Here is a 14,149-nt window from a genome sequence, read left to right as displayed (position 1 = left end):
ACAAAGATGTGCCTTTCACCTCTCCAACGCATCATCAGTGATCTACAACCCATCCTGGACAATGATCCCTCTCTTTCACAGACCTTGGGAGGCAGGCCAGTCCTCGCCAAAAGACAACCTGCCAACCTTAAGCATATTCTCACCAGCAACCACACACCGCACCATTACAACTCTAACTCAGGAACCAATCCATGCAACAAACCTCGATTCCAACTCTGCCCACATATCTACACCAACACCACCATCACAGGACCTAACCAGATCAGCTACAACATCACCAGTTCATTCACCTGCATGTCCACCAATGTTATATATGCCATCATGTGCCAGCAATGCCCCTCTGCTATGTACATTGGCCAAACCGGACAGTCACTACGTAAAAGGATAAATGGACACAAATCAGATACCAGGAATGGCAATATACAAAAACCTGTAGGAGAACACTTCAACCTCCCTGGCCACACAATAGCAGATGTAAAGGTAGCCATCTTACAGCAAAAAACTTCAGGACCAGACTCCAAAGAGAAACTACTGAGCTTCAGTTCATTTGCAAATTTGACACCATCAGATCAGGATTAAACAAAGACTGTGAATGGCTAGCCAACTACAGAAGCAGTTTCTCCTCCCTTGGTGTTCACACTTCAACTGCTAGCAGAGGACCTTACCCTCTCTGATTGAACTAACCTCCTTATCTCCAGACTGATTCTTGCCAGCATATTTATACCTGCCCCTGGAAATTTCCATTACATGCATCCGATGAAGTGGGCATTCACCCACAAAAGCTTATGCTCCAATACATCTGTTAGTCTTAAAGGTGCCACAGGACTCTCTGTTGCTTTTTTCATTTCTTTGTAATCTTTCATGTGTTTCTCAAGAACAAAACAAAATGCACTGTATTTCCAGATGTCAATTTAAAACAAAAATGTTATATCTCCAAATTCCCCATTGGCGGGGAGGGGAGGGGTAAATTGTGCATTCAAAATTTCTCGCAGGAAAAATTAAGGTTTTCGGACCAACTCCAATGAATATTATCAGTAAGTGTTTCCCCCGGAAGAGCTGGGTGTGTTCCTCCTCCTGCCATGGTGGGCATCTCCCTGAGCATCCTTGTGGGCTCCCGCTGGCCTGGGCGGGAGGGTTTTGTGCCTCCCCTGGGATGGGCATGCCTTAAGCTTCACCATCCCCTGGATTGAGCCCCTCTGTGCAGGGCCGGCTCCAGGCACCAGCTTCTCAAGCAGGTGCTTGGGGCGGCCGCTCCGGAGAGGGGCGGCAGGTCCAAGTATTCGGGGGCAATTCGGCGGAGGGTCCCTCACTTCGCCTGGGAGCGAAGGACCTCCCGCCGAATTGCTGCCGCAGATCGCGATCGTGGCTTTTTTTTTTTGGCGGCCAAAACCCTGGAGCCGGCCCTGCCTCTGTGGAGCAGGCATCTCCCTAGGCTTTCCCTTCCCCGGGCTGTGCCCTGCCTGGGACGAGGCAACCTGCCCCTCTCCATGCACATCTCTTTACGCTTCTATGCCCTCCACCTGGGAGGCATCTGGGCTCCTTCTCCGGAGCAGCACTAGGGCTTCTGGCTGGGCTGCAAGGACACCTCTCCCCGGGGTGCCACCTGGGGTCCCGCGGGCTGTCCCAGCCCAACACCCCGCTCCCTCCCCGGCACGGGGCGGTCTGTGGGCGGCCCCGGCGCGGAGTGACTGGCGCTGGGCGGCACCCGGGCTGGGGGCGGATTTTTTGAGCCGAGCCCCGGCGCTCCTCTCTAGAGCGGCGGCTGGCGGCAGCGGCGGCGGGCGGGTCTCTCTCCCTCTCCGGCCGGGCGAGGCGGCGGCGCCCCCCCGCTGCCCTGCCCCGCTCTGCTGTATGGACGAGCACCGGAGCCTGCTGCGCTCGCCGGCCGCCTCCTCCTCCAGCAGGCATCCGCGGGGCGGCGGCAGCAGTAGCAGCCACCACAACCCGGGCTACACGGAGCCGCCGCCCCCCGAGCCTCCCCAGCCCGGCCCCGAGCAGGAGGAGGGGGAGGAAGCAGAGGAAGAGGAGGGCGGCATGACCGTGGTGGGTGGGGGGGACCCCCTGCTGGAGGAGCCCCAGCACCCCCACCCGCTGCTGGCAGGGGAACGCTACGACCACCCACCGGCCCACGTCCCACTGCCCCCCGGCCACCACCCGGTGGGTGGCGGGGAGCACGAGTGCTGCGAGCGAGTGGTGATCAACATCTCGGGCCTGCGCTTCGAGACCCAGCTCAAGACCCTGGCCCAGTTCCCCCAGACCCTGCTGGGCGACCCCCGCAAGCGGATGCGCTACTTCGACCCCCTGCGCAACGAGTACTTTTTTGACCGCAACCGGCCCAGCTTCGACGCCATCCTCTATTACTACCAGTCTGGGGGCCGCATCCGGCGCCCGGTCAATGTGCCCATCGACATCTTCTCGGAGGAGATCCGCTTCTATCAGCTGGGCGAGGAGGCTATGGAGAAGTTCCGGGAGGACGAGGGCTTCATCCGCGAGGAGCAGAGGCCCCTGCCCGACAAGGAGTTCCAGCGCCAGGTGTGGCTCCTCTTTGAATACCCGGAGAGCTCCGGGCCGGCCAGAGGCATCGCCATTGTCTCAGTCCTTGTCATCCTCATCTCTATCGTCATCTTCTGCCTGGAGACCCTGCCTGAGTTCAGGGACGATCGTGACTATGAGGGGACGGGGGGGACCTTTGGCACAAGCAGCGGCCCCTTGGCGATGGATGTCTTCACCAACTCCTCCTCCGCGGCTGTCTCAATGGTATCGTCCTTCACCGACCCCTTCTTCGTGGTGGAGACACTGTGCATCATCTGGTTCTCTTTTGAGTTGCTTGTCCGCTTCTTTGCCTGCCCCAGCAAGGCCACTTTCTCCAAGAACATCATGAACATCATCGATATTGTGGCCATCATCCCCTACTTCATCACCTTGGGCACGGAACTGGCTGAGAGGCAGGGGAACGGCCAGCAAGCCATGTCCCTGGCCATCCTCAGGGTCATTCGGCTGGTCAGGGTCTTTCGTATTTTCAAGCTCTCACGACACTCCAAAGGGCTGCAGATCCTGGGGCAGACCCTCAAGGCCAGCATGAGGGAGCTGGGCTTGCTTATCTTCTTCCTCTTCATTGGAGTCATCCTCTTCTCCAGCGCTGTCTACTTCGCAGAGGCAGATGACCCCACCTCAGGCTTCAGCAGCATCCCCGATGCCTTCTGGTGGGCGGTGGTGACCATGACCACGGTGGGCTATGGGGACATGCACCCAATCACTATTGGGGGCAAAATTGTGGGGTCCCTCTGTGCCATTGCTGGGGTGTTGACCATTGCCCTTCCCGTGCCTGTGATAGTCTCCAATTTCAACTACTTCTACCACCGGGAGACCGAAGGCGAGGAGCAAGCCCAATATCTGCACGTAGGGAGCTGCCAGCACCTCTCCTCTACGGAGGAGTTGAGGAAGGCACGTAGCAATTCCACCCTGAGCAAGTCGGAGTACATGGTGATAGAGGAGGGGGGCATCAACAACACTGCATTCAAACAGGCTGCCTTTAAGACGGGCAACTGCACAGCTACAAACAATCCCAATTGTGTGAACATCAAAAAGATCTTCACTGATGTTTAAAAAAAAAAAAGCCTCTGAGGAAATGTTGAAATAATAATAATAATGCAAAGTGACCATGTAATCAGTATTGTCTGGAACATGCATCATCATTGGTCTGTGTGCGCCCTTGTCCAACACCTATATTTTTTAGATCATTCCTTTTAAAGAACAAGGAAGAGGATTACAAAATAATCAGAAGATAAGAGGATGGGGGTGTTTGCGGAAAGAAAGATCAGAGGACAAAAAAGAAGAACACGCTCCCCGTTGAAACAGGTGTTTTTTCTGCAACACGTTGCAGGGCTGCTTTGTGGGGTTTTTTTGTGGGCAGCCGGCCTCTTTTCTCGTTTTTGCAAAGAGTCGCTGTGTAGCCGGTTTCCCTTCCGATCACGCACACACGCACTTGTTGGACTGAAAACCGTGAGTTGGAAGGGAAGAAAATATTATATTGCAGAGCCTGTTGGCGGGCAAGGGGAGGGAATAACCATTTAATTTTGCAAAGCATCTCTGCTACCACATTGTTAAATGATGCTTAATACTGAACGTGTGGTATATGTCCTTTATAGGCACATCTTTGATTTCTTTTCTTCCCCAGCCAGATCATCTATGAAATTCTAATCTGTTCAGAGACCCAAGTGTAATCAGTTTTGATTTAATCAGAAAAATGCCCCCCTTCTCTATTCCTAATTCCCTTCTCCCACAACTGTATGGAATTGTTTCATCCAACCCAAAATTCCTGGCTGCACGGAGTGTATGGGGAAATGTTCTTCCCACATGGAAAGGTTTAACAATTGACTAACTGAATAGCATCCTGAACGTTTGAACATCCTATCATGCAAATGCAGATTGGGGATAGTTAAGCTCCCATTAAACCAGTAATGGGCTTTTTGAAGTGACTCCAGCCTCAGACAAAACCTACCAAGAGCCTAGAAACAAAGAGGGGGGGTATTTTTGTCCATTTCCAGTGCATCTGAGATAAGCGTCTGCATCTATCACAAGAAGATTAAAGTGACAAACGCCTTCCAGCGGAAGTTACTAATTCGGACCTGAGTGATGCAGTTTCCATAGCAACCCTGGTTTCCTGGGAAACCCCAAAAGGTTGTCATGGTATCCCTTCGCCCCATCCCCCTTCATCCTGTGCTGTTTCCACAGTAACCCTTCCAGATGGTTCCAACTTCTGTGATTCCACGGAAAAGCCGCTGCCCTGGTAAACTGCACACACACATACCGAGAGTTAATCCCAGAGAGATTTAGGAGTAGAAACTAGTTATTATCCTAGATGCATGGTTCTTTAGATCTGAAACATTCCTGAAGTCCTGGTACCTACCGAATCAAGAAGCAAGATGATCATCCCTGGAATGCTGCTGCGCACATGTGCTGAATAAAACACCTGTTCATAGGCAATAAATGCAACAAACCTCCAAATTCCCCTCGCTATCAAGTTAATATCTGGGCAGTAAAATTGAAAATTGATTCTCTATATGCAAATCTATACATCTGCTCAGAAGTTCTAGAAAGGCGATCTCATCCCTGACAGAATAAACCATACTTAAACTGATGGTACGTGACCTAGATTTTTCAAAAACCTCCCTCCAACTCCAAACAGCAATTCCACTTTCAAGCGTATATGGAACTGAACAACCAGACAGGAAACTTTATAACACAAAAGGATATCAATCTTTTGACATTGGGGTGTGTGGAGGGGGAGTAAGCAGAGGCCTATAAAGTACAGGGGTGCAAAGTAACCAAAACCCTGAGGGAAAATATGCCTGCCTCATCTCATCCAAGTCAGCAGCTGCGGAACATCAGGCAGAAACAGGTGAGTTATGCGCTGTGGAGAGAACAGATTATGCATTTTAAGACATTTGTGTTTTCAGATATAGACCTCATCTTTTTGTACCAACCACAGTATCCAGCCCTCCCTTTATGAACATGTATATGAGCTAAAGTGCAATAATCTTTTCCATAAGAGTCCCCTGACTTTTTTCCCTCCAGCTAACTGTATGGTCTTATTTAATTTTGATTTTTCATATCATTTGGTTTCAATAATATGTATTTAGTTTAAATAGCACTAAACATACTCATTCTGCAGCGAAGCATCAATACAGTTTGTGGCTTTGTTCACCAATATTATGCTAAAATTACAATTTTCACAATGGTTTAGTTCACTTGGTCTCAGATCCCTTTTAAAAAGAAAATCCAATGACAACCCATTCCTCCCTGTAAAGATGCAACCTTGGTGTCAGCAGTAAGGGCCTGATTAAGATGCACTTAAGTCCCATTGAAGGTAAGGGCTTTGCTGAATATGGATGGGTTTAAGCACATGCTTAAGTGTTTTGCTGAATTGGAGGAATTAGTCTTATTTACAGCAAAATAATGTAGAAAGGAATGGGACTGGGCAGGTTATTATAGGCAAATAATTATCTGATTTTAATTATAAGCTCAGAGTTTTCTTAAATTTATAATATGGTTTTATTCTTTATAAAATTCTTGGCTCTATTGAACTCAACAGAGTTTCACCATTGACTTCAGAGGAGCAAGGATTTCACTCATGATTTATATGTGATATTCTGTTCTGATCTTATTTAAATGTACCCCTTTGCCTCCATCTTCTTTTTAGCTCTCCCCTCTTTCAATTAATAAAACCTTTGAGAAAATTCATTAGGCCAGATCAGCTAGTGTAAATTGACATAAATTCACTAGAGCTCCATCAGTTTATAGCAGCTCAGAATCTGGTCAATTAATGATTATGCAATGGTCAGATATTATGGTGAGGGGAGCTATAGTTGTAGCTAGATAGATGTGAGTGCCCCTTTCTTGCCAGTTTTGTTTTAGGGGTGGGAGGATGATATACAGAAATTTGATCCTCCATATTTTTCTTTCCATACTTTCATGAACACTTTTGTCATTCGTCCAAGCACAAGTTGTTTGTCCATCAGTTGTCTATATAACTCCTTAACATGCCTTTTACATTTGTGTACCTGTACTTAAGTGTGATTTCAAAGACAGCAAATCCTCACTTTGATAAAACCATATGCAAATTTTCTCACAGAGGGAGAACATTCAGTGTTCCTCATTTTCTATTGAGGATATAAGACTTTTTTGGACGTGTTTTTGAAATGTTAATCACAATTAAAGATTTTATTCACCTGGATTACAGTGGGAAACAGTGGAAATACTGTCCGCTTGACTTCCACTCAGAGCACAATAGATTTCCTGATGAATTCTGTGTTTGAATTCTTCTAGTGTCAACATGTTTGGATATGTGGGGGAGACATCTTATAAGCCCAAATATGGCACTTTGGAATCATTTAAAAAAAAAAAAGCACACCTGTGTGCATATAATGTGCAGTGAGGTGTAACTAATAATTTTGGATTTGCACGACCACTTCTTACCACATTTAGGGAGGGGGGGCGGGAAGGTGACCAAATAATTGGAAAAAATTATGTTTTTGTCCAAAAAAGGTGATGTCCATAAGAGAGCTTGAAAAAAAAATCCAGTGAATAGGCTGCAATAAAAGAGCCCATTCCCCAAATATAGCATATGGTACAGCTGACAAAGCATGTCTGACAGCCACCAAAAATCGCTGCTGCTCTCTTCTTTACAAATGTAAACCGTGTAGACAAAATATTGAAAGCAGAGAGGTGGGAGGAGAATGGGGAAAAGTGGAAATTCCATCGCTGGCTTCCTGCTCTTGTCTCCACTTCATAGCAGTGAGTTTAGCTTGGTCAGTATCAGGTACCGTATCTCTGCACAGTTGTGCAGTCTGAAGGTTACGCTTTCATTAGCTTTTCCAGACGGAAAATCTCGAGACCTTTCCTGTAGAGATCGGGGAGACTGTTGCTCCCAGTGATGAAGGACTGTTCTCTCTGCAGCCTGCTAGCGCTCTGTAATGCATTTTATCTCCCATCTTGCCATGTGCCTAGTGGATCTCTCAGGACTCTGACAGTCATTTTTGAGATAAAGATCAGCACTTTGCAGCACGTCGGACTAGAATGTTTTTAACATGCTTAGAAGGGGCAGTGTTAGAAGATTAGTATTATCTCTTCTGCTGCAGGTAAATTGTCTAGCAGTTTATGGACAAACCTTCCCTAGCAGGGGTTGTCTAGTGTTATACACCATTATATTTAACGGAGGAAACATTAATAAAACTTCCCGGTTGACATTGTATGTGTACAGACGTCAAGCAGTTCAAAGCTAGGATTTCTGAAGCAGCTGTAACTTGGCTCATCGGTAGTACTTTTGATTGCTCTACATGATGTTAACTTGAGTGGCTATAAAATACATAAAGCAACAGAGGGTCCTGTGGCACCTTAAAGACTAACAGAAGTATTGGGAGCATCGATACTTTTGTTAGTATTGTTGCTCCCAATACTTCTGTTAGTCTTAAAGGTGCCACAGGACCCTCTGTTGCTTTTTACAGATTCAGACTAACACGGCTACCCCTCTGATACTATAAAATGCATGTGCCTAATGGCATGGTTACCATTGCGGTGGGACCCGTAACTGAATTTTCTGGCTTCTGTGCTTTCTTGCTGCATCCCTGTCTTTCACATCTCTCATCTGGCAGCAGGGGTGACATTCACTCCCTGCGTTGAAGGACAGAGAGGACAGAATAGAAATAGACCGTTCCCGCCTGTGCCTCCTTGCTATTTGTAACCCATTGTGGCGTGGTTGTCTGGGCTTTCACAGACCTGGTCTCCCAAATACTTTTTTTTTTTTCTTTCTTCAAATTCAGAGTTCATGCAGGGCCACCACTTATCTTCAGGACATTAATGAGCCATTATAATTCTTGGCCTTCCCAAATTCTTTTGGTTTCATTGCACTTGTATGCTGCTTATTTCCTAGACCCCATAAAGAAGGGTGTGATCCAATGCACACTGAAGTCAACGGGAACTTTTCTGGTGACCTCCGTGTGCAGGTCCCATCACGGAGAGAATGTATCAATGATACAGAGGAATTTAGAAGTCCTTTCCACATGGTAAATTGTCCCTGGGCTGCATATCAGAGGGAGTCTGCTACCAAGATGGGGTGCAAGTGTGTGTGTGGGGGGACTGCAACCACTGATAAGGGCTCTTAAGGGAGCTTCACTTTACACCTTCCAGTTCTAGTGTAGACATGCCCTAAATTTCCTCTAGGATGGCATGCAATGGGTACCACAAACAGCAGATTCCAGCCTTCACAGCAAGGGCCTTTTTGATACCTGGTGGCCCTGGTGAATTCTTCTTACCAGGTATCCAGGATCCTTGCAGGAGGAGGAAAGGGGCTGAATCTAGCAAGGCTCCCATCTATTCTGATCAGGGACAAGTTGAGGTTTCAAGTAATTATCTTAAGACTCCAGTGCCACAGTGGCTGAACCGGCAGATCCTTTGATTCTCTCCAAAGCAGTACCCTTAATTAGCCAATCCCCGAGGGAGGGGTGAGCAACGGTCTCATTCTGTGTAGGGTCATTGCCATGACTGCTAAATATTTCATGAAGACACCAAGTACTGGTCCAGAAGGTAACACTGAATTAGTAATGCTGTTCCCCTATGGGAAATCTGAGATGGTCTCTTTCTCTTTTCCACATTTCGCTGCCCTCGTCCTCAAGTTCCTTCTCCCTTTACCCACCCTCCTGTCTTCCTCCCAGAATTCCTTCCTCTCCCTCTCTTCAAACTCAAGTGCCCCACCCAACAGATATACAACTAAGTTTTGGCAACAAATCGGAAACAAAAGAGTTCCACAGCTTTTTCTCTGACATGTCTTGTGCCTGGCATCCTCCTGAGGGCTCTACCTTGTACCTACTTCTGTCTTTTTCTATTGTAAGTTCTTTGGAGCAGGGGCTCTCTCTATATGTTTATACAGGTCCTCGCACAGTAGATCTTGATTTAGGCCCATTGGGCACAATCCCAATACAAATAATTGATTATAAGAACAACACTGCATAACCCCGTGTGTGCGTGTGTCAGTCAGGCCTGGAATGCATAGCCGGTCAGCTTCCTCCAGAAGAGGTAAAATTTCTCCCTGGGAAATCGTTTTAATAATACCGAGCTCCGACATAGCACTTTTCACCAGTAGATCTCAAAATGCTCTACAAAGGAGGTCAGTATTATTCTTCCCAGTTTACAGATGGGCAAACTGAGACATGGAGCGAGGCGGTGACTCTCACTGGTTCACCTAGCAGGGCAGTGGCAGAGCCAGGAATAGTACCGAGGTTTCCTGAGTCCCACTGCATGTAGTAGCATGTTCCAGTGAGTATCTGCTGGAACATGCTACTACATGCAAGGCACAGCCTCTGGTAAATTACGTACTCCTTCCCGTCATGAGAGCCAGTAAGAAGGAAAATACAAATATATTACTATCCATTTGGTATTGCGCCAGATTCTTTCCCACACTATGGGACCATAAAGGCGTCAGATCTGGCCTTCTGGACATTCCCTAAGTATAGTGCAGAGAGAGCTGGTTTTTGTGCCCCAGTAAAGGGGGCATATTAAGGATGTACCCAAGAGGACGGGGTGTGGGGTGCTGCTGTACGTCAGTGATGTCCCAGCTGGAGACTGAGTGAGCCTAGAACCTATCCTGGCCCTCAGGAGCTGCAAGCAGTTTGCTGGGTGCTGCTGAGAATCTGGGCCATTGTATTTCTGTTGCAGTATTTTAGACTCATTTTTCTAATTTAAAGAGTTTTTAAAGTGAGAAATTTTAAAGTAAAACAATGAGGGCTGTTGGTTTATTTTAAATTCTTTCCGCTGTGTCCTGCTTATTTCCTAGGCAGTGGTTACCTTGGAAACAGCTGTAGGTTGGGATTGTCTGTCTTGGCTTTGATGGGCAGACTCTTTGGTGGCGAGCCTGTGTGTCAGATGCACAAATAAATACACAATAACGTAGTTGGGTAGCTTTTGCTTGTGTGAACCCGTGAAAAGAAAATAGCCCGTCTGGAATACCAGTTAGTCGAGAAGTTTTTTAGGAATTAAATTTGGACTGGTGGGTTTGTTCAGTGGAGGTGGGGAAATTGGTCTGAACCAATTTTTAAATCAGGAGTGTATTTGCCCTCCCCCCCAAAAAAGATCTGCTCTAGGAATTATTTTGGGGAAGTTCTGTGGCCATGTTATATAGGAGGTTAGACTAGATCAGCAGTCCCCAACCGGTCGATCACGATTGACTGGTCGATCCTAGAGGATCTCCCAGTCAATCGTTATCTCTGGTAGTGCAGTGGGGCTGCTGCTAAGGCAGACTCCCTATCCCAGTCCCACGCCGCTCCCGGAAGCGGCCAGCGCAGCCCTGCGGCCCCGGGAGCGTGGGGGCAGGGGTCTCCTTCCGCGTGCTGTTCCTGCCTGCAAGTGCCGCCCTCACAGCTCCCATTGGCCGGGAGAGCTCCAGAGGCGGTGCTTGCAGAGAGGCGCAGCATGCGGAGCCACGTGCCTCCCGCCTACCCCAGGTGCCGCAGGGGCATGTTGACCTCTTCTGGGAGCGGTGTGGGGCCGGAGTAGGCAGGGAGCCTGACTTAACCTCGCTGTGCCCGCCGCTGACCGGGAGCCAGTATCCCATACCCACTCCTGCACCCCGAACCTGCTCCTGCACCCCAAGCCCCACCCTGACCCCCCTCCCGGAGCCAGCACCCTGTACCCCCTCCTGCACCCCAACACTCTGCCACAGCCCGGAGCCCCCTCTTGTACCCAAACTCCCTCCTAGAGCTTGCACCCCTCATCCCCACCTGCACCCCAACGCCCTGCTCCAGGCTCAACCCAGAGCCCTCTCTCACATTGCGAACCCCTCGGCCCAGAGCCCGCACTCTCTCCCGAACGCCAAGCCCCTGCCCCAGCCCAGTGAAAGCAAGTGAGGGTGGGGGAGTGCAAGCAATGCGGGGGGGGGGGGGAGATGAAGTGAGTGGGGCAGGGCCTTGGGGTAGGGGCGGGGTAGATCCTGGGTTGCCCTTGGATTCAAAAAGTGATCTTGGGCGTAAAAAAGCTTGGAGACCACTGGACTAGATGATTACAGGCCTTGAAATCTCTAGTGAGATGATTATTTTTGCTTGAATCCCTTAAATAAAGTTAGCATGATTATTAATACCAAATTAATCTGAAAACAAGATACACATAAGGTGGCGCATAATCCCAGGGGCAGCTGCAGAGCTATTTCCGAGGAATAGAGCTGGGTGACTTTTTATTTTTTTGCCAAATATGAAATTCACTGAAAAAATGCACCAACACTCTTTGCAAATTCATCGAAAACAATTGGAAAACCAACTCAGAAATGTCAATGATTTGTTTTGACATTCCCTTTCAAAACTAGATTTTCAAAAGAAAACGTTGTTTTGAACCACTGTTGAACGCATTTCGTTTCACCCAACCGAAGTGGTTGTGGTTTTTTGTTTTGCGGAGGAAAAAAAAAATCGGTTTTGTTTCTAATCAAACAAAACTCACCTCTCCCCTCCTCTCCCTGGAGCTGTCAGTCCAGCCACAGACCTGAAAAAACAAGAATTGGTTCAGCTCTCATGGGGAAGCTGGTTGTGAGCGCTCCCTGACCTGTTCCTTGATCTCCAACCACAGCAGGAGTTTTATGGGGAAGGTGTTGGTGGCACGCTTCCCCTTTCTGTTTCAAGGAAGACTAGCTCATTACTCAGGGTATTGGGGACTGAGACAACCTACACCGTGGATTTTTGACATCTTTACCCCAATATACCTAACGTTGCAAATGCATGCATCAAAGTGAAATCAGCTGCACAGCATCTTTTCCCTCTTTACCCTCTGCCCTCCCTCTTAAATCAGTTGCGTCCTGTAACCAGTTAAAATTCCTTACAAATTATAGGGCCAGATCCTGAGCTGGCGTGTATCGGTGTAGCTCCATTGACTTGAATGGAGCTTGATTTATACCTTCTGGGGATCTGGCTCTCAACCAAATTCTTCTGATGGCATGAGCATCCGCAGCCTAATAGAATTTGATTGACACCTCACTTGTCCGGATGAGATCGGAAGCTTGCAATGCATTCCTCCACACGCAGATGGACACCCTCCTTCATGCCATATAGCTGAATATTGCTACGGCTGTCGGTTTCTGTCTGCGGACATGGGCTCAAAAGCTTGGTTTTTGTTTAAACCCTCTCCCCTCCCCGAGATTTAAAGAATTCTAATTCATAGCATTGCCGTTGGGAAGCGGCATAAGGAGGAAGATCAACAGGAGGAAGGCAGGAATGGTTGGGCTTAGGAGATGCGGGGGGTGACTGGTTTATTTCATTTTGATATCGCAGGACGTCCCAATCCTGCCGCCCAGCAATGAGGTTTCTGCAGAGAGCAGTGACGGTGCAGGTAGAGGAGCTGGGTTCAGAGAATGGGGAGAGAGGACAGAGCAGCACTGACCCTGCCTGCCCTGGCATGTGTGTTAATGCGTGCCGTATTCAGAAATAGTTTCTGCTGGCATCAACCCAGGCGCAGGAACGCCTGGGCAGAAAATCTACCAGGGGAGGGTGCGTCACTGGGAACTACCCGCAACCGCCCCTCTGGAGGCCTACACTGGCAGGGCACCGGTCACAAAACACAAGATGCCCCCTCCCCCCACCAGAAAAACGTGAGGGAGGGCAGTTTTGGTAGTTTGCCTGCCCTTCCTTGGGGTGATATTTCCCTGGGATGCAAGGGGCCAGGCTCCTGAGACTCACAGCACAAGCTGTGGCTCCCAGATCCACGGGCGGGTTCTACACAGCCCCAAGCCCCGGTGTAGTTTAGATTAGAACAGCCTCAGGGCTGCTTTGATATACACCAGCTGGTTATGGCTCCCAATCAGCTGTCCATCAGCCAGGGACTGCAAGAGTGGTCTGGCTGTGCTCCCTTCCTTCCCTGGCACACCCGCTGCACCAGGGGCTGTATGGGAGTAAAGGGGTCGTGTAGAAACCACTGATGCCTTTCCTGCTGGAGGAGATCAGGTAGTTTTGTTAGGGTTACCATACGTCCGGATTTTCCCAGACATGTCCGGCTTTTTGGGCCTCAAATCCCCGTCCGGGGGGAAATCCCAAAAAGCCGAACATGTCCGGGAAATTAGGGAGGGGCCGGTGCCGCTGGGTGCTGGGCCGGGCTGGGCGTGCTGGCCCGGGGGCCGGGGCCAGCGGTGCTGGGCTAGGGCTGGGGCCGGCGGTGCTGGGCTGGGGCCGGGAGTGCTGGGCTGGGGGCCGGGGCGCTGGGCCGGGGGCCGGCCTGGGGCCGGCACCCCAGGGCCCGAGCCGAGCCAGGCTGGAGATGCAGGGGCCGGGGCCGGCCGCCGGAGGGAGCCGCTCGGTTGGGGCGGGGGGCGGGGGGGGGCAGACTGGGCCGCGCCTCCTCCCCCCACCCCACCCCACCCCAGCTTACCTGCTGCCTGCTTCAGGCTTCCCACGAATCAAATGTTCGCGGGAAGCAGGGGAGGGGGCAGAGTTGGGGCGGGGACTTTGGGGAAGGGGTGGAGTTGGGGCGGGGGCGGGGCTGGGCCGGGGCCCCGTGGAGTGTCCTCTTTTTGGACACTCAAAATATGGTAACCCTAAGTTTTGTGGCCCAAAGGGGCTGAAGCAGGGAGAGAATGCACTCCATACACATACATTACATACTGCAGGCTACATTCCATCGC

At 49.7% G+C, this 14,149-nt stretch overlaps 1 protein-coding gene across 3 annotated transcripts in view; it reads left to right on the top strand.

The window, feature by feature from the left end:
• Positions 1 to 1,724: 1,724 nt before the first annotated feature.
• Positions 1,725 to 14,149, top strand: part of LOC101943319 (potassium voltage-gated channel subfamily A member 3) — a 34,548-nt gene continuing 22,123 nt past the window's right edge. For all 3 annotated transcript variants that reach the window (XM_065592371.1, XM_005280511.4, XM_042848947.2), the window contains exon 1: positions 1,725 to 5,401. In XM_065592371.1, coding sequence (XP_065448443.1) covers positions 1,852 to 3,606 — 1,755 coding nt within the window. In that variant the 5' untranslated portion in view covers positions 1,725 to 1,851 and the 3' untranslated portion in view covers positions 3,607 to 5,401. The remainder of the gene's footprint in view (positions 5,402 to 14,149) is intronic.

The sequence above is a fragment of the Chrysemys picta genome, chromosome 4 (assembly GCF_011386835.1).
Source record: "Chrysemys picta bellii isolate R12L10 chromosome 4, ASM1138683v2, whole genome shotgun sequence".
Classification (NCBI taxonomy): Eukaryota; Metazoa; Chordata; order Testudines; family Emydidae; genus Chrysemys; species Chrysemys picta.
This window is presented reverse-complemented; position numbering and strand designations above follow the sequence as displayed.